The 26,720-nt window shown below is 45.0% G+C and overlaps 1 protein-coding gene across 4 annotated transcripts in view; it reads left to right on the top strand.

Moving 5' to 3' along the window:
- Positions 1-26,720, top strand: part of PDLIM7 (PDZ and LIM domain 7) — a 94,313-nt gene that overhangs the window by 66,235 nt on the left and 1,358 nt on the right. For 2 of the 4 annotated variants that reach the window (XR_011557991.1, XM_070738828.1), the window contains exons 6-10: positions 20,353-20,411; positions 21,710-21,950; positions 22,469-22,649; positions 24,208-24,328; positions 25,571-25,686. Coding sequence is in view for 2 of the 4 variants with exons in the window: in XM_070738828.1 (XP_070594929.1) it covers positions 20,353-20,411; positions 21,710-21,950; positions 22,469-22,649; positions 24,208-24,328; positions 25,571-25,686 (718 nt within the window). In the remaining 2 variants the exon portion in view is untranslated. The remainder of the gene's footprint in view (positions 1-20,352; positions 20,412-21,709; positions 21,951-22,468; positions 22,650-24,207; positions 24,329-25,570; positions 25,687-26,720) is intronic. The other 2 variants (XR_011557992.1, XM_070738829.1) reach the window with 1 other exon arrangement.

Here is a 26,720-nt window from a genome sequence, read left to right as displayed (position 1 = left end):
GTTTCTTCTACACTCCCTATTTTTCCATCTAATCTCTGTCCTGTTCTATGGCCTTCCTCCAGAGAGGCACAAGGGTGTGTATGCCCTGTCGGTACCACTCCTTGTTCTGGTCACGAAGCCTTTTCTACACTGTGCGAATCGCCTCTTCGTCATCTCAAAATGTTTTCCACGACTAACCGTATTTCTGTTGACTGCAGATTCCCCATAAACTTTACACAAACGTTTGAATGGTCCCAACAGTTTCTTCTTTGCAGTGAGAAATTCAATGAAAACACGCTGCTTGTAACGTACATCACTTACAGACGCCATTTCAAAACACTGCTGCAGCTATGCTGTCTGAAGAAATGCAAAATTTACACACCCACTCCTGACAACTCAAATAATGTATATCTAAGGTTTCTCATTTGTACCATTACTGTAGGCTGAGAAAAAAAATGGTGCATTTCTTTCTGGGCGACCCTCGTAGTTCTATCTTTACTTCAGAGAGGAGAAATGGGTATTTAAAAAAAAATCCTTTGAGCTGTTGCCTTTTTTATTTTTTACTTTCCCTTCTGTGGAACTTTTTGGTTCTTCTCCTTGTTATCTTTGCAAGTTTTGACCAGAGCAGGTTCACGATACTAGAAAAAGAAGCTGTTCAGTTAATGCAGAAAAACGAAGCCCAAAGGGTGCAACTGATGGGAAGGATGCCGGACGGATGGGGATTAATTCAGTAAAATTAATAAGCTTCAGAAAAGGAAGAGGGGAAAAGAATATGTTTGGAATCAGCCACATTGCCCTGCTTTTTCTGCCAGGATGAGCTACTCGTGTGTGGAAGACGGCCCTGAGTGCTTAACTGCATGCAAGTTGTTGTCAGTCTTTGTTCAGATGTTGCTGAAAATAATGATGCTTTAAGTGAGCTCCTCTAACTTGGTGAATTCAACTAGTTTTTTATTTATTTAAGCTAATAAGTAATAGTCGTGGAATAGCGAGAATAGCAATATATCACTTCACAATGCAGTACAGTGTTCCCTCGATTTTCGCAGGTTCGAACTTTGCCAAAAGTCTATACCACGGTTTTTCAAAAATATTAATTAAAAAATACTTTGCGGTTTCCCCCCCTATACCACGGTTTTCCCCACCCAATGATGTCATATGTCATCGCCAAACTTTTGTCTGCCTTTAATAAATATTTTTTTAATAAACTTTAAACATGGTGAGTAATAATCTAAATGGTTGCTAAGGGAATGGGAAATTGCAATTTAGGGGTTTAAAGTGTTAAGGGAAGGCTTGTGATACTGTTTATAGCCAAAAATAGTGTATTTACTTCCGCATCTCTACTTTGTGGAAATTCGACTTTCGCGGGTGGTCTCGGAACGCATCCCCCGCAAAAATCGAGGGAACACTGTATATACTTAAGCTGTTTCAGCATAACTTCATTTCGTTAGCAAGGAATAGCTTTTTGTGCAGCAATTTCTAGCGCAGAAGGAGTTGTGAAGACTCACCGTGAACTGATCACATCTTTCTATGTAGTTTACAGCAAAGGGCTCCTGTAAAGTTTCTGACACTTGCATGTAAATATAACTACTGAGGAGCGTTCTTTGGCATCAAAATGGTGGGTGTGAGTAGGTGATCACAGCCTTTCTCCTTTTTACCTGCCTTCAGTGCATGTTCAAAAAGGGGCTGGGCGTCAGTCATCTGGTGGTGCCTGCCATTCTGCTGCTTTGACTCCCGGGTGGATTCATCTCTGATTGGCAGCCACCTGTCTCTTACCCAAAGAGAAATTGGGGAGCAGCATTGTTTTCCTTGCCTTTGATTCTAACCTGTCTGCCTTTCCTGTCTTTTTTTCTCTTTCCCTCTTTTTCTCTCCTGCAGGCACAGAATTCCGACAAGTTAGTAAGCTTTTGGTCTTCTCTGTAGCCTTTTTTTGCTAATTTGCATGATGTTTTCCATTTCGGGTTTCTCATTTCCCATCTCACCCCACTTTGGGGGCACATGGTTATGATAGGAGTGGGAAATTCTCCTTTCCTAAAGAAATCTTGAGGTTTTTTTTATATGGGGTGATGACGACAATGCAGAGTTTTTATCTAAACAAGAAAAGCAAAAATAATTTCCATTTTCTTGACCAAATCCTCTTCTGACATACTGGGATCCCTTTGAAGTCCCATTTTTCTGAAAATAAGTGGAGGTGAAAATACCTCTTTATATGGCAAGAAGCCACAGAAGTTACCCTAAGGTCAAGATTGCCAAAAATATTTGATTTCTAAAAGAGGATTCTGGTGCCTCTGCCTGCGGCTGGGACAGCAGTCTGGTGCAGCTCTTCCTAGTCTACATTCATCTATAACTGTGACTGCCTGACCTAGATAAGGGTGAGGAATTGGTGCTAAATTTGGCAGGGTACTTGTGGCATCTCTCCTCCCCAGTGAAGCTGCAGATATCTCCGGGGACCTTAACTGCTCCTCTATAAGCAGCAGAGATGTAAATGTCCTTGCTATGTTTGGGAGGGAATAATATTTCTTACCTGACTGGTACTTTGCTTTCTCTTATATCCTTTGCTGCTCCCGTCCTCAGGGTGACCGTTCACCCACCTGAGGTGAAAGCTGCGTCCCCAAATCACCCCCCACCTGATTATGGAGATTACTACCTGGAGGACCAGTAAGACTTGGGAACAGGGTCCGGGGTTAGGAGGGCAATGTCAGTAATGTTTGTATTGCATGTAGATGTTCTTATTATTTTTAAAAAAAATTGTTTTGTCAAGTACGTATTGGTGGTATACAATGATATAATATTTACATATACATGATACTAGTAAAAGAGAAACATTAGGACCGGGTACGAAAGGCACTCTGGTGCACTTCTTGCCTCATAACTTGCAAATGTTCCTCTCAAAAGTTATGGGGAACGGTCTCTGAGACACCCATGGCTACAATTCAGTTAAAAAGGCAATTAAAAAAACCTCACCTCACATTAAGGGCATATATTAGAGCTTCACCTGGTAAACTAGGCCACTGTATGACACGGAAGTTCAGGATTTGAGGCCTGTCTCTCACAAAGTCCAACATTAGTCCAGCTAGCCCTCTGACTGCCTAATATAACAGCACTGGAGTAGTCTGTTAACACACTCAGTGTTTTGTTAACTCAGAATCAACACCCCATCCCATGAAGCAGTTCATATTTAACTCCTGATTACAGTTTAACTGTTGGTTGTTCCAGTCCTTGGGAGGGAGGGGGAAAAAATCCAGTTTTTCCCTCTTAAGGTGATTTCCTTTGTGGGATCAGACATTTCCAGGTAGGCCTCTCTTAGGCCATTCTTTAGGCGAGGACTGAAGAGTTCTTGCTTTCTTTGATGATACAGTTTTCTCTGATGCTTTGCATGTCCTTGGGTTTGTAGTCCCCCTCAGCCAGGCCCTAAAGGCTGTGAAGCAGAGGTCTTCAAGCTTGGCAACTTTAAGACTTGTGGACTTCAACTCCCAGAATTCTCCAGCCAGCTGGAGAATTCTGGGAGTTGAAGTCCACAAATCTTAAAGTTGCCAAGCTTGGGGACTCTTGCTGTGAAGCATCCTCCCTTCCTCTCGCCAGCCAGAATGCAATTTACAATTGCAAATGGCTTTCGTTGTGTTTATAATGGACAACCAGAAGGTTTTCGGTTGTATTCATGAGAGGAAGCACGAGTCTTTTTGTAGCCCTTCCGTAGAGTGGGGTTGCTAGGACACACACTCAGATACCTCACCCCCACCCCCACTCCAAATAGTCTTTCTTTGCTTCTCAGGATTTGTGAAGGAATTGCTTACAATCTGCTGGCTGTTCTGTCACACATTTTCAAACCCTTGGATTTCCATGCGTTGTTTGGCTTGAGAAAAAAAATAAGGTCTGAATGTTGCTGATGGACAAAACAAAATGAGATGCAACTCACAAAAAGAGCCATATGGGCAGACACCCTTATGTTTCAAGCAGCCACAGAAAGGGCTGAAGGCTGCTTTGGAGAAGACCTTGAACCAGATCCCTTCCCGGTTATCCCTTATATTCCCTAATCCAGTAGTTCTCAATCTTTCTAATACTGCAACCCCTTAATACAGTTCCTCATGTTGTGGTGACCCCCAACCATAAGACTAGCGCCAATCCTCCCAAAAGAGCTTTAAGCTGATTGGCAAGAAGGTCAGAGGAACACCCCCCACTGTAAATGTCTGATTGGTCGGATTGTAATATTATGTTCCAAGGCGCCAGAATAGAAGCTTTAGTTCCTAACCCCATGGGAAATTTGTCTTTTCCCATGGTCTTAGGCGACCCCTATGAAATGGTCGTTCCACCCCCCAAAGGGGTCCCCACCCCAGGTTGAGAATCACTGCATCAGATCTTTCATATTTGGTAGCAGTACAATCCTCCACTATTGGAGGTGAGAAAATGGCCGCAGCTTTACATCAGAGATGATAGGCCCAAGGCTTTCTGGCTGTGTTGTCTGTGGCTCCTCAGACGCCGTCTATATTCAGCTCTTCGAAAACTAATTTGTCACTGATGCCAACCTAGCCCTCCCCAGCCAGATGTTCAGCCCCCTGATTAGTCCCCCGACAGAAAAGCTCCCCTTCTGCTTGAAAGGAAGTGCAGATAGGAAAGATGGCTTCCTGTTTCCTCCCAGAGTCTGGTCGGCCTAGTCTCCCTTCCTCTCAGCAAGTAGAATCAGGGGGGTGGGGGTGGGGGGAGATATTAAGCAGCCTTCATAGCCTTCACCCTCCAGATCTGTTAAGATTGTGACTCTCAGGACTGTCAGCCGCCTGCAGTTCCAGCTGATGTATTTCTTTAAGCTGCAGAAAATTAACCAATGTAGACAAGGGACTGATGGGGTGAGCTTCAGGATCTCACTATTACTGCTGAAGGACAGGTTATTTATCCGGCCATTGAGAGCGGCCATGTCTTGATTCATTGCTGTGTATATGTGTGTGTGCTTTTGGGTGCAATGCCTGCCTGTCAACAGCTGTTTTCAGTGCAGTTCTGGCTGAGTGCCCTGGTCTGTTTGTAGGCACTCTCTGCGGCTGGTGAGCCTGCCGGCTTTCTTCCCCAGCGACGCCAGTAAAAAGAGACTTATTGAAGACACAGAGGACTGGCGACCACGGACTGGGACTACTCAGTCTCCTTCCTTCCGCGTCCTGGCCCATCTCACAGGCACAGAATTCAGTAAGTGCCTCTTCGGTGGGGACTGTGTGAGGGGCATGGCAAGCCTTATTTTCCCATCCCTCTTGAGTGGCTGATTCCCGCTAGAGACTATGGGGAAATCGCAAGCTTTTGGTATCTGCCACTTCAGGAAACAGGTGCAGTGGTGCCTGAGATTTGATGACAGCTCTGGTCCTTCTCTTACTCTCCATGGTCAGAGTCAAGTGCTTGCATTGTTCTGATTCTCCCCCTCCCCCTCCCCCTCCTCTTTCTTTTCCTCCACTTCCTCCTCCTCTTCCTCCTCTTCCTTTTCCTCCCCTTCCTTTTCCTCCCCCTCCCCACTCCTCCTGGTATTCCTGGGGATGCCCCCTTGGCCTTGTGCAATCTGTCTGGGGATGCAGCTAAATGCTCTGCGGTCATCTCCTTCTGCTTCGCTCATTCCAATTGCTGTGCCTGGGCCTCCCCTCTCTCGGGGAATAGCCTTCATTAATTCTTGCTTTTTTCTTTCCATCTACCAACCTGATTGGTCCAAAATCTGATCCTCTCTCTTTCTCCTTTCCTTCTGCTGCTGCCAGTGCGAGACCCAGATGAGGAGCATCTTAATGCGGCCAGGTAAGGAGGGACTTGGATTTCTTAGAGTTAGAGAGAGGATTTCTCTAACTTGAGTTCCTCAAGTGCTGGGATGCCAGCTGAGATGAGCTTAGGGTTTCAGACTTAGCTTATAGAGATATCTTTTCTCTCTTATTTCAGATAGCTTGTACGATACATCAGTAGAATATAATAGAATAGAGTAGAGTAGAATAGAATAGAATATTTTATTGGCCAAATTGAATAGAATATTTTATTGGCCAAATAGATTGAACACACACAAAATTTGTCTTGATCCATATGCTCTGAGGGTACATAAAAGAAAGGATATGTTCATCAAGATGTCTTCTATGTTTCTAAGAATCGTAAGGAATAACACAATGATAGTCCAGGTACAAATGAGCAATCTAATCACATTAGGAACCAGTCAATATAAATTGCAAGGATATAAGCAACAATGTTAACAGTCATACAGTCATTAATGGGAGGAGATGGGTGATGGGAATGATGAGAAGATTAATAGTAGTGCAGATTTAGTAAATAGCTTGACAGTGTTGAGGAAATTTAGCAGAGTGATGGTATTAGGGGAAAAACTAGTAAAACATGGTTTATCAAGCCAGTTTTCTGGGTTCATGTGGGACACTAGATCCCAAACTTAAATTGTTGGCTAGGTTGAGGTGTTGTATGAACACACTTGCTTCATGGCCTTATCTTCTGCTGGTGGGAAAGAGAGAGGGGGAGGAAGAGAGAAGTCCTTATCCCCCCTTGAGGGCCGGGTGCTATTAAAACAGGCTGGGCATTGGGTGAAGTGTCTTCTGCCTGTGCTCTGTCTCTCTTTCCTGTCCGCTCCCTTCCCCTAACATTACTGCTTCCTCTCCACTGTATGCCTTCCTTTTCCTTTCCTTTTTTCTAGAGAAAAGTTTGTCCAGGAACTCCGGAGCCCCCGTTACACTCACCTGCGTGACTGGCACCACCAGCGATCAGCTACCTCTCTGAACGTGCTCTCCTAGGAGGTGTAGACTGATCCTGTCTTGCTCTCCTGACCCCGCCCTTCTGTTGATTGTATGCAGTGCAGATGTTATGTAGGGAGGGCACACTTCTATCTGTTTCCTTCTGGTTGTTGAGTGTAACTTGAAAATAGGAAGCCCCCACAACTCCTGGAATGTAATGATTGATCTGTGCTGGAGAATTACTTAGTTAGGAACTAGAAATAAGCAGGAGACTTGTTTTTATGGACTCACACTTTGAACCCTGTGCCAATTCCTGTCCTCTACGGAAAGAAACTTTATCACTGGAGAGGAGGATTAGTTTCCTCACCTTAAAGAAAGGATCTGGAAGAAGAAAGCTACCTCCAATGAATTGGGAATTGTTTCCTGCATAAAGAAACAGCCCATATACTCATATGCAGCTGGCATATTCTACCATATTCTGGATTTCTCAGACTGGCCTTGCTTTTATCAATTGTCAAGAGTTTTTTCTCTCGGATAAGCATTACAGGAAATATATGGCATCATTAGCCATTGGTTTTGATTGGGTTCTATTGATGACATTTATAAACTAGCCTTCTACCAAGGAATGTAAGATCTGCCTTTTCCTCACAACGCAGTCAGGTGTAGGAACAATGACTGTCCCAAGGAAACACAGCATCATTTGTCTAAGCATTGGGGTTTGAACCTTAGTCTCCAATGCCTCCACAGGTAATTCTCGGTTTAACCAATTCAGGAATCTCCTTGGGCGGCATAGGATCTTGGAACAGTGAGGGCTGTACCGTCTACCCTTTGCCCCTTTCTGATACAGCTCCTCAACACTGGACTGGAAATGAAGAACCACTCTTCTCCAGATAACCCCCTTTGGCCTCTCCATAACTGGTCTTCCCTCCAGCCTTCCACTTTGCCCCAGCTATCCTCTTCCTCTCCTTACTCCCTTGACTACCAGCGTTGGTTTGTTGTTTGCTACCTTCAGGGAAGAACAGGTATTCCTCTCTGGGTGGGCTGATGAGACCTTGAGAGATGGCAAAACTCTCTTGCTGCCCATAATTTGATTGGGGATGTCTACTTGGCACTTGATCTATACCAAGGCGCCTTAATTTGCAAAAGACAACCATGTTTGAGAATAGAGGCGCTCTCGCTGGGATCAGAGCAGACTCGGGAAGGGGGGTGAATTGTTCTGTATCTCTTTCTGCATCTAGAACGCCCTTTTCCCTCCTGGAGAGTGCATTGCATGCTCCTCTGTTGGCTGCCACTCTGCCGTTGGGAGAGTTTTGTCAATGTTTGGTCTACTTGCACGGTGCAGAATTCAAGTATTATCTCTTACAGTGCTGTAGCCGCCCACTCTTGAGTGCCTGAAATGTAATTAAGACTTTGCAGTCTTACGTGGAGACTCACTTACTACTTTCCATTTTGTAGTAAAAAAAATAAATGCTTCTATTCTCCTATCTGGCTTCTGCCTATTTATTATTGTACAGGCGAACTGAAACTGGAGATGCTGACTCACTGGTGAAGTAAGGCAAGCTGTGGGTGAGGAATTGTTCTTCACTGGAGTCTCAGCCAATGTGTCATCTGAAAGGTCACTTAGGATGCAGTTGGGAAAGCAGCCTCTGTTCACTTGTAAGCTTGGAGTTTTCTTACTTTTTGGTGCTGGCTGACATCTTACCTCCATGCCCTGAGGGTTAAGTCTGGAAGAACTAGAGCAGGGATGTCCAAACTTGGTGATTTTAAAACTTGTGAACCAACTCCCAGCAGAAGTCCATGAGTTTTAAAGTTGCCAAGTTTGAAGACTCTGAACTAGAGGATTGATGGCCTCTCTGGCAATTGGCAGCCACAGGCTTATCCCAAACACTCCCTGCTCCTGTGTGTACAGATTGGCCTATATTGAATATTGATTTTCCTCACAATGGTTGGGCTGCGATCCTGATGGTAGAAGGCATAGATATCTCTTTGTTTTGATCAGTTCATTTCCTGGTCCATTTGAGATTGTCCTGCCACTGAGGACTTTTGCAGACTATGTTACTTATTAGAATGGTCTGTCCATGGAAGGTTTCTCTGAGAAAATTCTCTGCACCTGATAGGCAGTTTCATTTATTGCCAGGTTGACCTCTGGCATCAGGAGGGTGATTCAGGCTCCTTGACAAGATTGCATTCACTACTCCTAGAGTACATCTTGGATTATTGAGTGTCCCTGGGGGAGATGAAGCAGAAAATGTGGCACTTGGAGCATTGGTGGGGAAAAACAAGGACTCAACCTGAGTATGGGTGGGAGCTCAAACTCAAACCTTTATCATGGCAGTAAAAAAGTACAGTTCTCCAATGTCGCATGTTTGTCTGTTTGTTTATATCTCACCTTTATTATTTTTACAAATCATTCATGGTGGTGAACAGGTGTATCTTCCTCTTCCTGTTTTCTCACGACCACAAGCCTGTTGGGTGAGCTGGGTTAAGGAGAGTGAATGACTTGCCTAAGGCAGCATTCGCTGGCTGGGGAATTCTGGGAGTTGAAGTCCAAATATCTTCAAGTTGCCAAGGTTGGGAAACACTGGCCTAAGGCACCCAGCTGGCTTTCATGGCTAAGAGAAGGAGTGTCTAGAACTCACAATCTCTGCTTTTTAGCCTGATACTTTAATTATTAGACCAACCTGGCATTGGTGGACTGTTGATTATCGGCATCATTTGCTATGTCTGGGGCTTTCTTGGGGAGCATGAGTAGGTGTAGTTGCCTCCTGGCCATTGTAGTTGTTTCATACCGCATTTTCTGATATACTTAGAGATGCTGAAGTTTTGACTCTTTGTGGTTGATGTCCAATAAGGTGACTCGGGTGATATCACATTATCCTTTTGGCCTGTAGACTCTGATAATGTAGCCTCTTGATACACTGTGGCTATCCCCATGCCCTCACTTGCTTTGCAAGGTATGGGTGGGGGCATAACTAGCTGGATTTGGAAGGTGACAATGGCAGCAATTTTGAAGGAGGCTTTGGTGGAGCTTCCCCTTAATAGATTCTCTCTGCATCTGGTTATTTTTGACAGCTATCTGACACCTCTTTTTAGGGAACGTTTTTGAGTGGGTGGGTTGAGAACAGTTCTTACACAATCGAAAACAAACAATTTGATGCCACATTTGGCTGTTATCAAAACATGAATCAAATGGAAACTTCCCATTCCATCCAAAAGAGAGCCACTTGCAGGCATGTACAGTGAGCAGGTAGGAGAGAGGTACAAGAATTTAAATATTGGTTGGATTGCATATAGAAATTGAATTGAACCACCCAGCAATTCCAGGAATTCTTTTGTAATGGCTTCTTAGACTTTCCGCAGTCTCATGTTCTTGTACCTTTGGGTACTTGTTTATCTGTTCTAGTCCAGCTCACTGGGAAGACGTTTGTCAAGGATTCCAGTCTAGAAGAAGCAGATTATTTGAATATATTTCAGTTAAAGTTCAGTTTTGAGCATAGGACAGAGATGGAGTTGGCCACTCAAACTGATGATTTTATTGAGATTTGCACAGAAGTAGTGCAGAAGTAAACATATATCCATCCTAAGATAAAATACAGGAAATGGTATAAGGGCAGACTAGATGGACCATGAGGTCTTTTTCTGCCATCTTCTAGGTTTCTATCCTTCAAAAAGCACGTGGTGGCAGAGTGGCTATGTTGCTGAGCTTGTTGATCATAAGGTTGGCAGTTCAGCGATTTGAATTCATAGCACCATATAACGGATTGAGCTCCCATTACTTGTCCCAGCTTCTGCCAACCTAGCAGTTCGAAAGCATGTAAAAATGCAAGTAGAAAAATAGGGACCACCTTTGGTGGGAAGGTAACAGTGCTCCATGTGCCTTCAACGTTTAGTCATAGAAACATAGAAACATAGAAGACTGACGGCAGAAAAAGACCTCATGATCCATCTAGTCTACCCTTATACTATTTTCTTTATTCTATCTTAGGATGGATATATGTTTATCCCAGGCATGTTTAAATTCAGTTACTGTGGATTTATCCACCACGTCTGCTGGAAGTTTGTTCCAAGGATCCACTACTCTTTCAGTAAAATAATATTTTCTCACATTGCTTTTGATCTTTCCTCCAACTAACTTCAGATTGTGTCCCCTTGTTCTTGTATTCACTTTCCTATTAAAAACACTTCCCTCCTGAACCTTATTTAACCCTTTAACATATTTAAATGTTTTGATCATGTGCCCCCTTTTCCTTCTGTCCTCCAGACTAGACAGATTGAGTTCATGAAGTCTTTCCTGATACGTTTTATGCTTAAGACCTTCCACCATTCTTGTAGCCCGTCTTTGGACCCGTTCAATTTTGTCAATATCTTTTTGTAGGTGAGGTCTCCAGAACTGAACACAGTATTCCTAATGTGGTCTCGCCAGCGCTCTATATAAGGGGATCACAATCTCCCTCTTCCTGCTTGTTATATCTCTAGCTATGCAGCCAAGCATCCTACTTGCTTTCCCTACCACCTGACTGCACTGTTCACCCATTTTGAGACTGTCAGAGACTGTCATGCTGGCCACATGACCACAGAGACCTTTTCGGACAGCGCTGGCTCTTTGGCTTAGAAACGGACATGAGCACCGCCTCCTAGACCCAGAAACGACTAGTGTGGGGGAGAACCCTTACCTTTGCTTTAGTGCATCCTTCATGATCCTCTTAGACTTTTCTGTGGCTTTCAGGACCATTAATTATGGGGAGTTAGAAGCGCTCTGTAGAGAGTGATACTATTTCTTCCTGAGTTCCAATTGGTTGACATTAAAAGAACAGTTTGGGTCAATATTCATTCCTTTATAGGGTGGCACAAAGTTTGGTCTTCTCTAGTCTGATATTTAGCATCTACATAAAGCTGCTGGATAAAGTAACTTGGAATCCTCCTGGACTCATGGCTGCTGCTGGAGATGGGCAGATGGGAGATGGGCTTTTGTCTAGCTTCCTTTCATATGCCAATCACAACTCTAGCTAGAGTGTGGCCATAATGGACACGCAGGCCCTAGTTAGTGCTTGTTTGGAATACTCCAATTTGACCCACGTGGATTGCTTTTGTGGGCCATTCAGTAACTGCAGTTGGTTTGGAACACATCGGTCCATTTGCTATCTGCCATTATTATTGTTTTGCCATGAGCATATTATACCTGTATGGTGAGGGCAGGATTAACTGCTGGTTTTAATCTATATTGGAAAATACTTAATGTTTGGCACCTGGGTATCTTGCAAAACTATTTTCTCCAACTAGAATTGACTCATCTGATAACATCTATCCTGGAGAAATATGTTGACGGCATCCCATATATGTGAGGTGAAGTCCAAGAGACACTTCTTAGTAATTGTGCAAATGATCTGGACTATTTTAGGTTAATGCTGTCTGTGGTAGCCTTCCATAAGTTAATGAAAGTAGAGTTTTTCTACACTGTTTTCCTCATTCTCTCTCTCTCCCTCTCTCCCTCCCACCCTCCCTGTCTGTCTGTCTGTCTGTCTGTCTGTCTGTCTATCTATCTATCATCCATCTATCTATCTATCTATCTATCTATCTATCTATCTATCTATCTATCTATCTATCTCTATCTCTCTCATAGCTGTGAGTCTTTGGAAATTATGGCTCTCTCTCTGTGGCAGTGTGTGTGTGAATGAGCATGTTTGTGTACATATTTTTACACACATACACACCCTGTTTCCTCCAAAATAAGACATCCCCTGATAATAAGCCCAATTGTGCTTTTGAGTGCATGGCAATAAGGCAACGAGCTTATTTCAGGATTCAAAAAAAATATAAGAAAGGGTCTTATTTTCTGGGAAATGTGGTATGTGTGTATGTATGTGTGTGTGGATAGATGGATGGATGGGCGGACGGACAGACAGGCAGACAGAGACTGACCGACTGACTGACAATTTTGCTGATAAAGAATCCAATAAGTAACATCTGCTTCTTAAAATCCACCTCTGTCGTCAGGCATGGGGGACCTGAGATATTCTTTCCCCCTAGGCCTTACAATTTACGCATGGTATGTTTGTATGTATGTTTGATTTTATAATAAGGGGTTTCTTAGTTGTTTAGTATTGGATTGTTACATGCTGTTTTTTATCACTGTTGTTAGCCGCTCCGAGTCTGCGGAGAGGGGCGGCATACAAATCCAATCAATCAATCAATCAATCAATCAATCAATAAATAAAGCCTCATACATATACAGTGGTACCTCGAGATACGAGTTTAATTCGTTCCGGACCTGGGCTCTTAAGTCGAGCAGCTCTTATCTCGAACGACTTTTCCCCATAGGAATTAATGTAAATAATTTTAATTGGTTCCAGCCCTCAAAAAACTCACAAAGTTAGTCTAAATTATGCAGAAAGACATGTTTTTAATGAAGAAATGTACATGTACATATAAATGAATAATGAAGTTTCTTTCACTTAACTTGTAAACTTTCTTAAACTTTTAAATTTACATATGTTCAACTTCTCTGCCACCCAATCCTGTAGGACAGAGGTCCCCAACCCTTTTTGCACCAGGGACCGGCTTTAAGCGATCAAGAGAGGAAATGGTGAATGAATGGACGGAGGGTGGGAAGGAAGGAAGGAAAGAGGGAAGGGACAGGAACAGAGGAAGGAAGCAAGGAAACTTATGAAAGGGGAGAGTAAGAGAGGAATGAGTGAAGGGAGGGAGGGAGGGAAGAAGGTGGGAAGGAGAAAGAAAAGAAGAAATAGAGGAAGGGAAGGTAAAAGAGAGAAAGAAAAAGAGCAAGAAAGAAAGCTGCAAGCACCCCCCCGAGCCCCCCAGGCCGGCTGCAACCTTTTAAAACACGCGCGTCGCTTCGCAGCTGTCTCCTGAAGCCGAACGCGGAAGTTAGTGTTTGGCTTCAGGAGACAGCTCCTTGGCGCTTGTATCTCGAATTTGGGCTTGTAAGTAGAACAAAAATATCTCTCCCCTCCCAGCTCTTATCTCGAGTTGCTCTTAAGTAGAGCAGCTCTTATGTCGGGGTTCCACTGTATATGAATGAAGATATGTATGAAGCTATACACACACACATATACACTGCTCAAAATAAATAAATAAAGGGGACACTTAAACAACACAATATAACTCCAAGTAAATCAAACTTGTGAAAACAAACTGTCCACTTAGGAAGCAACACTGATTGACAATCAATTTCACATGCTGTTGTGCATGTTCAGCTTTGTACAGAACAAAGTATTCAATCTTCTATGTTTCTAATGGGAATATTTCATTCATTTAGATCTAGGATGTGTTATTGAGTGTTCCCTTTATTTTGTTGAGCAGTATATAAACACATACTGTACGTACGTACCTAAAAGAAATCAGTATTTTCAGGTGTTGTTTCATCTAGGCACATCTGGGAGCAGAAGCCTATCAGCAATCCGGAGCTTCCTTTTCCTTTCCCTCAATGCACCATTTTCTAGGATGACATTATTAAGTGTTGAATAAGAAACGGGATGGTGGCTGCGCCTTCTGTTCTTGTCATGGGGCATAGATACAAAAAAATACCCTTGAGGCAAATTGCTGTATGAGTGGACCAGAGGTGAAAATGCACAGGGACAAAGTCCCTTGGTCGAGAGCAGATCGGGCCACTGCACGGCCTCTGTAATGTGCCAGAATTTCCATTGTTCTCTTCAGCCTGGGAGGATGTGGTGCGGATCTTGCTGAGCCGTGCCACTTTTCACTGCAGGTGGGGGATCTTAAGTGTGAGGAACAATCTGTGTTAAAAGCGAGAGGGAGAGAGTTAAAAAAACAACCCTCCTCTGATTTCTGCCTGGTGATACAAATATGTGATATTCCCCAAACATGACAGTCTCTGATGTGAAGAAACGTTGCTTGTGTGTTTTAAAGAGATGTGTGATCATTTTCGGATCTACAGTCTACTTGCACTCAGGATCTACAGGATCTACAGGATCTACTTGCACTCAGATCTACAGGATCTACTTGCACTCAGAATGGGAGAGTTTAGATAAAAGTAAATACCACAGTTGTTTTATTTTATTTTTTTATTTTTATTTTATTTTAATTTTATTCATTTGTCCAATACACAAATACATAGAAAGAAAAAAAGACATGTGGTAATATATACAGTATAAGGGTAAAAGTGAACTTAGAGGAGAGGATATATGAAAGGAGGAGAATATATATGATAGATGAAAGAAAGGAAAGACAATTGGACAGGGGACGAAAGGCACACTAGTGCACTTATGTACGCCCCTTACTAGCCTCTTAGGAACCTGGAGAGGTCAATCGTGGAGAGTCTAAGGGAGAAGTGTTGGGGGTTAGGGGTTGACACAATTGTTCTTGCATGAGATTTGGGGGGGGATGTGCTTGCACCCTGAGGGGGTGGTTCTTGTTATTTTTCAGCTCACCCCAACTAGGTACAGGGGGTGAACAGAAAAATGGAAACACTTGACTTTTTGGCATCATAATGTTTGAACATGTTCAAATCAATCAAAACTTGACATATTTTAATATTGTTGTTTTTTAATTCTGTTATTTGATATGTTTTTTAAACTACCTTTTTTTAAACAGAAATTTAGGAAAATTGGTTGTAACCTTCTAGAAATGGCAGACCTCTCAGGCTTTCAAAGAGGCCAAATGGTTGGTGCTCAAATAGCAGGCGCTAGTGTAACAGAAAGTGCCTGAATGTTTGGCATTTCAAGAGGTAATGTCTCAAAAGTAATGACTGCTTTTGAAAGAGAAATGAAAACGTCCTCAGCCAGTCTGGTTGAAAATCGAAGTTGTCTGAGAGAGACCGTCGGACTCTAAAGCAAATTATTAGAGCGGATCCCAAGACCGCAGCTCCTAAAATCACTGCAGAGCGCAATACACACGTACAGAACCCAGTTTCCACAAAAACTGTTCAAAGGGAGCTTCACAAATCTGGATTCCACGGAAGAGCTGCAAGGTGTTTCCATTTTTTTGTCCACCCCTGTATCTAAAAAGGGGGAAAGAAAGTGGGTGAACCTCCTGGCAATGTCTGTGCTTTATTCTCCCTTTCTTGGGGTTGCTCAGGGGTGTCCCCTGCTTCTTTGCTTCATCTGACAAGTTCCATACATTTCTTCAGTTCTTCCATCTTTCTGTTTTCGGGGAGCTTCTGCTCCAGCACAGGCCTTTCTTCTCCTGGCCGGCAGCATTTTCTGCTGAAGTGCAGGTAGCATCTTGCTCTCTTCTTCCTGGGAAAAGCCTGCTCCAGGGCTGAGGTGGTTCCCTCTGCGATTCATCACACAAACTAAACTGCCATTTCATTTCACCTCTTCCCTGCCCTACAGCTCCCTGCGGTAGTATCTGGCCTTGAAATGTCCCTCTGAGCTCTGCACTGATAATTTATTTCTACTCGACGATCTATGGATAAGCCGGTTGTCCTTTTGCAGGCACGAGGCCTGAACATGGGGTTGGGGGGGGGAATCTAGAGTGGTCCTATGTACCCTGTTGGTTTGGGATAGACGCACTATATGTTCCCATTGAAACACCCCTGGCAGTGTTCCCTCTAATTTTTGGGGGGAGTGGGCGGGAAAATATAGTGTCTGAGCGGCAGTCCCTTCGGGACTGGGTGGCACAGAAATAATAAACAAACAAACAAACAAACAAACAAACAAACAAACAAACAAACAAACAAATAAAAAACCCACCCTGTTTTGCCTGAGAGAATTTCAAGATAAAATACTGTACTGTGTGTCTATAACAGTGAGCTCATAATAGGGCAACTCTATCAATATCAAAATGCCACTTAAATAGTTGAGCTAGTTTCAAACTAGATTTTGATTTTCTTTCTCTCTTCCTTACTCCCATTCTTTTTCTTTCTCTTTTCCTTCCTCTCTTTTTTCTATCTGTTTCTCTCTCTTCCTCTCTTCCTCTCTCTCTCTTTCCCTCTCGGCTTCTGGGCAGGTTTGGAAAACTCTGAGTTGATGATGATCTTTAAGTGAGCGATTGCTCACTGCTCAGCTTAGAGGGAACTATGACCCCTGATTAGAGTTGTAGGTGAAAACAACATGAAGATAGCATTGGTACCACATCATTCCTCACCCCATCCTTCCACGATACTTTACTGGGTATCACAAGAAGCATGTAAAAGCCAGGGTGACGCAGTGGTTAGAGTGCAGCACTGCAGGCTACTTCAGCTATTCAATAAAATTGAATAAATAAATAAATAATAACTGCTAGCTGTAGTTCAGCAGTTCAAATCTTACCACTGGCTCAAGGTTGGCTGAGCCTTCCATCCTTCCAAGGTGGATAAAATGAGGACCCAGATTGTTGGGGCCAATATGCTGATTCTGCAAACTGCTTAGAGAGGGCTGTAAAAGCACCATGAAGCGGTATACAAGTCTAAATGTTATTGCTATATGTTCCCATTGAAACACCTCTGACTAGAGTTGTATGTAAAAACAGCATGAAGCTAGCATTGGTACCCAAGTGTTCACCACATTCCCCACCCCATCCTTACGTGATACTTTATCGGGTATCACAAAAAGTCATCAGATAGATGAGGGTAGAAGGAGCTGGATTTCACTAATTTTCTTTAAATGTTAAGAATTTACTTCAGCATCATGAACTCAATCTGTATAGTCTGGAGGACAGAAGGGAAAGGGGGGACATGATCGAAACATTTAAATATGTTAAAGGGTTAAATAAGGTCCAGGAGGGAAGTGTTTTTAATAGGAAAGTGAACACAAGAACAAGGGGACACAATCTGAAGTTAGTTGGGGGAAAGATCAAAAGAATGTGAGAAAATATTATTTTACTGAAAGAGTAGTAGATCCTTGGAACAAACTTCCAGCAGACGTGGTTGGTAAATCCACAGTAACTGAATTTAAACATGCCTGGGATAAACATATATCCATCCTAAGATAAAAATACAGGAAATAGTATAAGGGCAGACTAGATGGACCATGAGGTCCTTTTCTGCCGTCAGTCTTCTATGTTTCTATGTTTCTATCATTCCAGTAGGATTCAGAAAAGGTGCCGTGTTCTGGGGAATACTTTCAAACAAAGTTTGGTTTTTTACCAAAAAGAAAAAGAAAGTTGCCTCCTGACAGCTATGCCAGACGTACGTTGCCAACTCCAAAACAGTTCTGGCCCTGTAACCCCTTTGTACTGGGCGACGTTTTTGTGCCTTGTTTTGATCAGGATCTTCAATTCTGCTAACTCTCCTGTGTGGGAAAGTCCTACTGCTTCCTGCAGGGAGCCTTAGCAAGAGGCTGTTCTTCTACAACATTAATACCAGGCATTGTTTCTATACCATTGTTCAATGACTCGGGAACTGCCCCAACAATTATTATCTTAACAACGGGCCCCAACAGAACAACTATTTAAGAGACTTTTCCTTTGTGTGCATGCAGACAGACACCTCCTCCTGCAGCCTTTGACTCAGTCTTGACTGGAGCCTGGAGAAGAGTTGTTTCCTTTGTCTCTTTTTAGAAAAGGAAACCATATACGGTAGAGCAGCGATGGCGAACCCTCTTTGGTTCACCTGCCAAAAAGGTGTGTGTGCATGTATTAGCACGTGCCCATACCCATTCCCTCCTCCCCACATATGCACACACCACGCTTCTCTTGCACATGCATACAATACCACCCCATCTCTGCACATGCGCAGAGGCCTCACTGAAGCCTGGGACAGTGAAAAAATGACCAAACCGGAAGTTGGGAAAAACAGACTTCTGGTTTGCCCATTGGATGGATTTTCGTACTCCGGGGTTTCAGGGAAGCCTCTGGAGCAGACCTGGGCAAGGGGTGGCCCATGGGCCACATCTGGCCCACCCGCTATCTGTGACCGGTCTGCCCGCTATTTGTGACCAGTTTCCTGGAGGAGGAAGCCATGAAGTGGGAGGTGGGGGAGCAAGCACCTCGAATGAACAGGACAAAAAAGCACCCACCAACAAGGCTCTCTTAGAGCCCCACCGTCGCGGGACAAATCGGGGTTGCCCTTTTTAGTCCCGTTTTGCCACAGGAAAGCAACAATCCCTCCTTCCTCACGGCTCTCTCCTCTCTGCGATGCCGGACAAAAGGCAGCGGGTTGAGAGGGGGGCAGTTGTTGAGGCTCAGGGCAGCAGCTGCCCAACCGTGGCGGGAACAGGCTGGGCAGCTGAGATGGGGGGGGGGGACAACAGCCCAGGGGATAAGACACAGAGGGGAGGAAGGTGGGTGGGCGGCCACCCTGAGTCTTCGGAGAGGGGTGGCATACAAATCTAATAAATTATTATTATTATTGTATTATTATTATCATTATTATTATCATTATTATTATTATTATCATTAATGCCATATTGGGTTTTATTGTGCCATAAGTTTATTTATTTATTTATTGGATTTGTATGCCACCCCTCTCCGCAGACTCGGGGTGGCTAACAACAGTAATAAAAACAGCATGTAACAATCCAATACTAAAACAACTAAAAAACCCCTTATTATAAAACCAAACATACATACAGACATAACATGCATAAAATTTTAAATGCCTAGGGGGAAAGAATATCTCAGTTCCCCCATGCCTGGTGGCAGAGGTGGGTTTTAAGAAGCTTATGAAAGGCAAGGAGGGTGGGGGCAATTCTAATCTCTGGGGGGAGTTGGTTCCAGAGGGACAGGGCCGCCACAGAGAAGGCTGTTCCCCTGCGTCCCGCCAAACGATATTGTTTAGTTGACGGGGCCCGGAGAAGGCCCACTCTGTGGGACCTAACTGGTCGCTGGGATTCATGCAGCAGAAGGCGGTCCCTGAGATAATAGTGAGTGTTATTGTGATAATGCGGGGGGTGGGGCCAGACAGGAGTGGGGGGGTGGGCTGCTGGGGAGGGGCAGCGCGAGTGAGGACGTGAAGGGAGGAGGGGGAGGAGAGCGGAGGGGCCAATAAGGAACAGGGGGGAGGTTTGCGCTCTTTCTGTGTGTATTGGGGGGGGAGGGGTAATTTGGGAGAAAGAAAACAAGGAAGAGGGCAGAACTGAGTTAATTATATCAGTCCGGCCCTCTGAAACCATCCCAATTTCTCATGCAGCCCCATGGTAAAATGTATTGCCCACCCCTGCTCTGGAGGGTGAAACGGCCTTCCACAAGGCCGGAAATCAGCTGTCTAGCGCGCACATGCCCGCTGGATCTGACATAGGGCAACGCCTCTGATATGGCTCCGCGTGCCACAGGTTCACCCTCCCTGCTGTAGAGGAATGAATGTTCTTCCTTCTGAGTGTGTGGTGGAGACAACAATCCCCGTCCATAGCGCTCTCTACAGTAGTTCTTTACGCCTTCTTTTCAGGCTAATTAAATTGGACTTTTCTTCCTTTTTCTTTTCTGTGGAGGGCAAAAGTGGGATGCCACCTGTCCACGTAAGATGGAAGGATACTTACCTCCTCAGGCAGCTTTGGACTTATCTGGGCTCAAAACTGACACTTCCTGCTTACTTCCATGGGACACCACCCCTTCCTTGAACTCTACTGCAGGTTGGGGGACCAAACTAGCCAATAGGGGTCACTGCTACACAGAGAACTCGGCCTAGGCTCTCCTTGTCCTGGTTTTAACTCCTGCCTGGGGAGGAGGAAATTGTCCCCCACCCGAATTTAGGTGGGGTTCTCTCCTCTGTTAAATGCATTGTGAAGGGCCAACCTCTGTGCTTGGGTTATAAGGCAAAAGAGGCCAGGTTATTTGGAACTAATTGATTATTTTGTAGCCAGGTCTCCATACCAGATCCGCCTTCTGCACCAGCCTTGACAGTGGAGCCTGGATATGGTAAGCAGGCTAGGGAGAAAGGCAGCTGGAGTGGTTGGGGGCGAGCGCGCGCGCGGGCGGGGGGGGGGGGAAACCTCAAAGGAGCGTCTCTTTCTTGATGGTGGAAGCGGCTGCAGCTTTCAACTCTATAAAACAGTTGAGCTGATTTTAAATTGTCCTTTGTGCGTGCATAGATTAGAAGCAGATTTATTATTTCCCTAAAGAAAAACGGGAGGGTATAAGACTCTGGTTCCCAACATGGGGCCTACGCCCCACACGGGGAGGGGGGAAATTGATTTTTTAATGGAGGCAATTGCAGCCTTGTTTAAACCAAGTTGGTGGCCTTTTAGGCTTCTTCTGCACGTGTAGAGTTCACTTTTTGAATAGTATTATATGTCATTGGGGGGGGGGTCATCAAGATTTTAGAGATGCTTGGGTGGGGTATGGCCAAAAAAAGATTGGGAACCACTGGTATAAGGTACAGTGGTACCTCTACTTATGAACTTAATTTGTTCTGTGACCAGGTTCTTAAGTAGAAAAGTTTGTAAGAAGAAGCAATTTTCCCCATAGGGATCAATGCAAAAACAAATAATGCGTGCAATTCGGGAAACCATAGGGATGGTGGAGGCTCTGTTTCCTCCCAAGAGATTCCTAGAGAGGCCCCACAGAGGCTTCTCCCTGCCTTTTCCGGCCCTCTTTCCTCCCAGGAGATTCCTAGAGAAGCCCCACAGAGGCTTCTCCCCACCTTTTCCGGCCCTGTTTCTCCCCAGGAGATTCTTAGAGAGGCCCCATGGAGGCTTCTCCCTGCCTTTTCCGGCCCTGTTTCCTTCCAGGAGATTCTTAGAGAGGCCCCATGGAGGCTTCTCCCTGCCTTTTCCGGCCCTGTTTCCTTCCAGGAGATTCCTAGAGAGGCCCCACGGAGGCTTCTCCCTGCCTTTTCCGGCCCTGTTTCCTTCCAGGAGATTCTTAGAGAGGCCCCATGGAGGCTTCTCACTGACTTTTCCGGCCCTGTTTCCTTCCAGGAGATTCCTAGAGAGGCCCCATGGAGGCTTCTCACTGACTTTTCCGGTTACAGTTTCAGAGGCTCGGGTTTGTAAGTGGAAAATGGTTCTTGAGAAGAGGCAAAAAAATCTTGAACATCCGGTTCTTATCTAGAAAAGTACTTTGTAAGTTTGTAAGTAGAGGCGTACTTAGGTAGAGGTACCACTGTATTCCCAATGACCGACACAGGGAATCGGCGCATGAGCCTTGCAAGTTTTGGATTGCCCAAGCACCCCATTAAATGTGCCGTTCCAGATACCTTGTGTCATTTCCGCCAGGTTCTACTGCGCCAAAGCCTGCACCTGTCACGGGCCCGTCCAGTCGCCCACCTTGGGCTGTGGATCCTTCCTTTGCTGAGCGATACGCGCCCGATAAAACCAGCACTGTGCTGAGCACCCACAGCCAGCCGGCCACCCCAACGCCTGTGCAGAACCGCAACTCTATTGTCCAGGCCGCACAGCAAGCTCCGGAGAGTGCCAGCAAAACGCCCGTCTGCTATCAGTGCAACAAAATCATCAGGTGAGACGCAGAGGTTTTCCACCTGGGGTGGGGAGCTCGTTGTGGCCTCCCTCTGCTGCTCTATTAACAGCTCCAGCCACCCAGCCAACATGGCCAGCAGGTAGAAATGCTGCCGGTTGTACTTTAGCCAGTGTTTCCCAACCTTGGCCACTTGAAGATATCTGGACTTCAATTCCCAGAATTCCCCAGCCAGCATTTGCTGGCTGGGGAATTCTGGGAGTTGAAGTCCAAATATCTTCAAGTAGCTAAGGTTGGGAAACACTGCTTTAGCAACATCTAGTGGGGCCCTGCTATTCCCCTCTTTTTTCCCTCATTACTTGATTGAGGAAATAAATGTACCGATTGCCTTTGCTAATAAGGATTGAAATACGTGCGAAGTGAACGGGAGTCTCGGAAGTGCGGGTTTTTTGGCTTCCTGCAATGTGAGTAATGCAGGCCTGTGGGAGAGCGCCTGCCTTTCCAGCGGAAGAGAGTTGCTGCCAATCCACCACTCACCCGTTCTCTTTGCTTTCCAACAGGGGGCGCTACCTGATGGCTCTGGGACGCTACTACCACCCAGAAGAGTTCACCTGCTCACAGTGCAGGAAGGTGCTTGACGAGGGGGGCTTTTTTGAAGAGAAGGGCTCCATCTTTTGCCCCAAGTGCTACGACATGCGTTACGCCCCCAATTGCGCCAAGTGCAAGAAGAAGATTACAGGGGTGAGTCCAGGTGAAACGTGGCCTTCGGGGTAGCAGGTTACAGCCTCAGGTATGCCCGAAGTGAGGACCATTCGGGAAAGCCTGGTTGACTCTTAACCCTTTAGAGTGACTAACCCCTCCTTCCAGTTTTTTAGTCAGTCTGACTAAGCCAATGGGAGCTGAAGTCCAGAAATAGCACTAGTGCTTAGACTTATATACCGCTTCACAGTGCTTTACAGCCCTAAGCGGTTTACAGAGTCAGCATATCGCCCCCAACAATCGGGGTTCTCGTTTTACCCACCTCAGAAGGATAGGAAGGCTGAGTCAACCTTTAGCCTGGTGAGATTTGAACTGGTGAAGAAAGAGCTACGGGGTGGGTGGGGCGTCACAATTCTCAACCTTTCTAATGCCGCAACCCCTTAATACAGTTCCTCATCTTGTGGTGACCCCCAGCTATAAGTTTAGCGCCAATTCTTCCAACAGATCTTTAAGCTGATTGGCAAGAGGTCAGAGGGACACCCCCCTGTAAACACCTGATTGGTTGGATTGTAAAAATATGTTCCGAGATGCCAGAATAGAAGCTTTAGTTGCTAACACCATTGGAAATTTGTCTTTTCCCAATTGTCTTAGGTGACCCCTGTGAAATGGTCGTTCGACCCCCAAAGGGGTCCCGACCCCAAGGTTGAGAACCACTGCCTTAATACATGTTCCTCATGTTGTGACTCCCAACCATAAGTCTAGGGCCAATTCTCCCAACAGAGCTTTAAGCTGATTGGCAGGAAGGCTAGAGGGACACCCCCACTGTAAATGCCTTATTGGTTGGATTGTAAATATATACAGCTGAAAAAAAATAAAGGGAACACTTAAACTTCATAATATAACTCCAAGTAAATCAAACATCTATGAAATCAAACTGCCCACTTAGGAAGCAACACTGATTGACAATCAATTTCATTTTGTTATCAGCACATTCAACTTTGTACGGGACAAAGTATTCAATGAGAATATTTCATTCATTCAGATCGAGGATATGTGATTTGAGTGTTCCCTTTATTTTTTTGGGGGGAGGGGGGCAGTGTATATTCCAAGTCGCCAGAATAGAAGCTTTAGTTCCTAACACCATGGGAAATTTGTCTTTTCCCAATTGTCTTAGGCGACCCTTGTGAAACGGTCGTTCGACACACACACACATACACACACCGCCACAGGGGTCCCGATCCATAGGTTGAAAACCACTTAGGAGATAGTAACGTGCTTGTTTCTTCAAGGGCCTCATTCAGGCCTGGAATAGAAGTGGGTGCTGACGTGTTGAAGATGAAGAGCTCTATGCTGGAACTTCCTGGAGCCTCTTTCTCCAGGGCCTGTTTATCAGTCTCCTGCCTTCTCCAGCCACTTCCTTCTCCCTTGATTCCTAATGGGAGCACATGCTGGCCCAGGCTTATCAAGATGAGGGCTGTACAGCATGTTCGATGCTAAGTGCTCCATAAAGCTCTGCCCCCCCCTCCGTAATTATCTCGTGGTATTGGCCAAGAAAGTGCCTCCATTCAGTGGAGTGACTCACATTCCTGTATCGCCTTAGGAAATTATGCATGCTCTGAAGATGACCTGGCACGTCCAGTGCTTTGTCTGTGCTGCCTGCAGAACCCCCATCCGCAACCGTGCTTTCTACATAGAAGAGGGGCAGCCCTACTGCGAGAGAGGTACTGCATGCCCAGTAATTGAGGGAGGGGGGGGGGCTCTGTGTTTCAAGCTTTCCGAAAGCCTTGAGTTGCCATTCCAGCCTGATGAGATGGAATGGGTCCTGATTGGTCCTGGTGGCATCAGAATTCCTTCTACCAAAAAGGGAAAGTCTTGCCCGAAACATATATCCATGCAATGTAGCATTGATTAGCCCTGGATTTTCTATCCTGGGCAGCAGGAAGAAGTTGCAAAATAAAACACTTGCCGTGCAATTCTCTTCTGTTCCTGGTTTGATCACCTTTTGTTGATGGTTGCTGGGCAGTTCTAGTTCTGCTAGGTTACTATGGAGATGATAGATTAGTACCTGCATCACATAAAATGCCAACAAGCATGCTGGGAATTGTTGTTTTTCCCCCCCATTCCTTTCATTCTGGGTCTGAACAATACGGCTCTGGAATATTCCATTAGGAAATGGTGTGGGGGGGGGAGGGGGAGGGATGTGATTTCACTAATGAAATAGTCACTCCTTCCATCCCCATTCCCCGCTATTGGATGCTGTGAATAAATTTGGTATTCTCCCAGATGAACAAGCAGCTGCCTTTCATCAGAAAAAGGGTGGGGACGCTGCCCAGGATTCCTAACAGCATGTGTAGCCTTGCTGGACTTGAGTGTGAGGATTGTCGGCCATCTCTAGCCCAACAGGCAACACAGTTGTGTTAGACTATAGAAGCTTAGCTTATAACAGCAGAGAGATGGAGCTGTTGTTGGGGGGGGGGGAGGTAAAGTCAGGAGGAAACCCAGAGTAGTCATAGCAGATTTGTAGATGCAACTAAAAGATGTTAAATAGAGCTGGTGGTGTAGTTGAAAAGCTCAGGTAGTGTAAAGTTAACCTTGAACAAAACCAGAGGAACTGTCAATTATTTTTAGGAGTTGCCATATTAATAACAAATTAGAAAGGCAACGGCAGAAGACCCTGTGATGAATTTTTAGATTCTCCCTTGGGCTGAGAAGGACTCCAATCAGGAACCATGCAGAGTTTTGATACTCAGCATTCCTCGAGCAAAATAAAACTAGAGTATATGGATGTTTGGGGGCCTCTCTAGATGCTTTGGGGGCCTGACCTTCCCACCAGTCTTCTGCTCCATAGGAAATGCAAAGCCCTTTTCCCACCCAGCGTAGGTACAATACAGTATTATGTTTGAGAATGCTGGCTCAGGAATAATGTCGTTTTCCTGTCCTCCTGTCTCTCCCCTTTGTGCAAGATTATGACAAGATGTTTGGAACTAAGTGCCGTGGCTGTGATTTCAAAATAGACGCTGGTGACCGTTTCCTTGAGGCCCTGGGCTTCAGCTGGCACGACACTTGCTTTGTGTGTGCGGTAAGACAGTCTCTCTCCTCTTCCCCTCTCTCAAGTTTTAACTACCGTATTTTTCGGAGCATAAGACACACTGGAGTATAAGATGCACCTTAGTTTGGGGGGAGGAAAATAGGTGAAAAAAATCTACCTACTTTAATCTGGTCAGCTTCCGCACATTATTTTATCCCCTTGTTAGGGCTGGGAAAAAAAACTTTTTCAGAGGGAGCGGCAATGAAAACATGCCTTCAAAGACTTGGGGGATGGAAAAAAACCTTATTTGGAGGAGTAGGAATGAAAAAACCCTGCAAGCCTGAAAGACTGTTAGTATCACGTCAAGGCTGAAAAAACCTCTTTTGGAGGGAGTAGCAAAGAAAAAGGAAGAGCCGGGGAAGATAGTTAGAGCTAAAAAAAGCTTCTAAAAGCTACATTCCAAGTACAGTATAAGATGCACCTAAATTTTCAGCCTTTTGGGGGGAGGGGTGTCTTATACTCTGAAAAATACTGTAATCTCATTCTACTATCTTCTGCTGCACTTCAGGGAAATGTGTTATAAAATAAGTGCAGGCTATTCTTCCCAGCCAGGGGCAGGACTGGCTGGCATAAGTTGTGCTTCCTTCTTCCTGTGCACTGAGGTTGGAGCTACTCAGTGGTGCCTACGCAGGCCCTTTTCTCCTTGCTTTGTAACTAGCAACGCGAAGGTCTCCTGCTGATGAAACAGAGCGGAGAGCCAATGAGATGTAGGATCAGCAGAGAGACCCTTTCAAAGATTTCCACAGCCATGGGGAATCACTGGAATGGCGTAAACCCCAGTCTTCCATTTTAACCAAGCCTACCTTGCAGGGTTGATGTTGCAGAGCTCCTGGAGGAAATGGAGGCATAACAGTTATAATTAACGTTGGGGGGGGGGCAACTGCCCTATGTGTTAATGGTAGCAGGAGGCAGGAGCTGTCAGGCTGATCCCCTCCTTCTATTATCTATCCAGGCCTTTATTATCACGGGAGGGGAAGGGTGAAGTGGCGTGAATCTCATGGAGAGTGTCTTTCTCCCCCCCACAG

The sequence above is a fragment of the Erythrolamprus reginae genome, chromosome 2, assembly GCF_031021105.1.
Source record: "Erythrolamprus reginae isolate rEryReg1 chromosome 2, rEryReg1.hap1, whole genome shotgun sequence".
Taxonomy (NCBI): Eukaryota; Metazoa; Chordata; class Lepidosauria; order Squamata; family Dipsadidae; genus Erythrolamprus; species Erythrolamprus reginae.
Note: the sequence above shows the minus strand (reverse complement) of the source record. Positions and strands in the feature narration are given on the sequence as shown.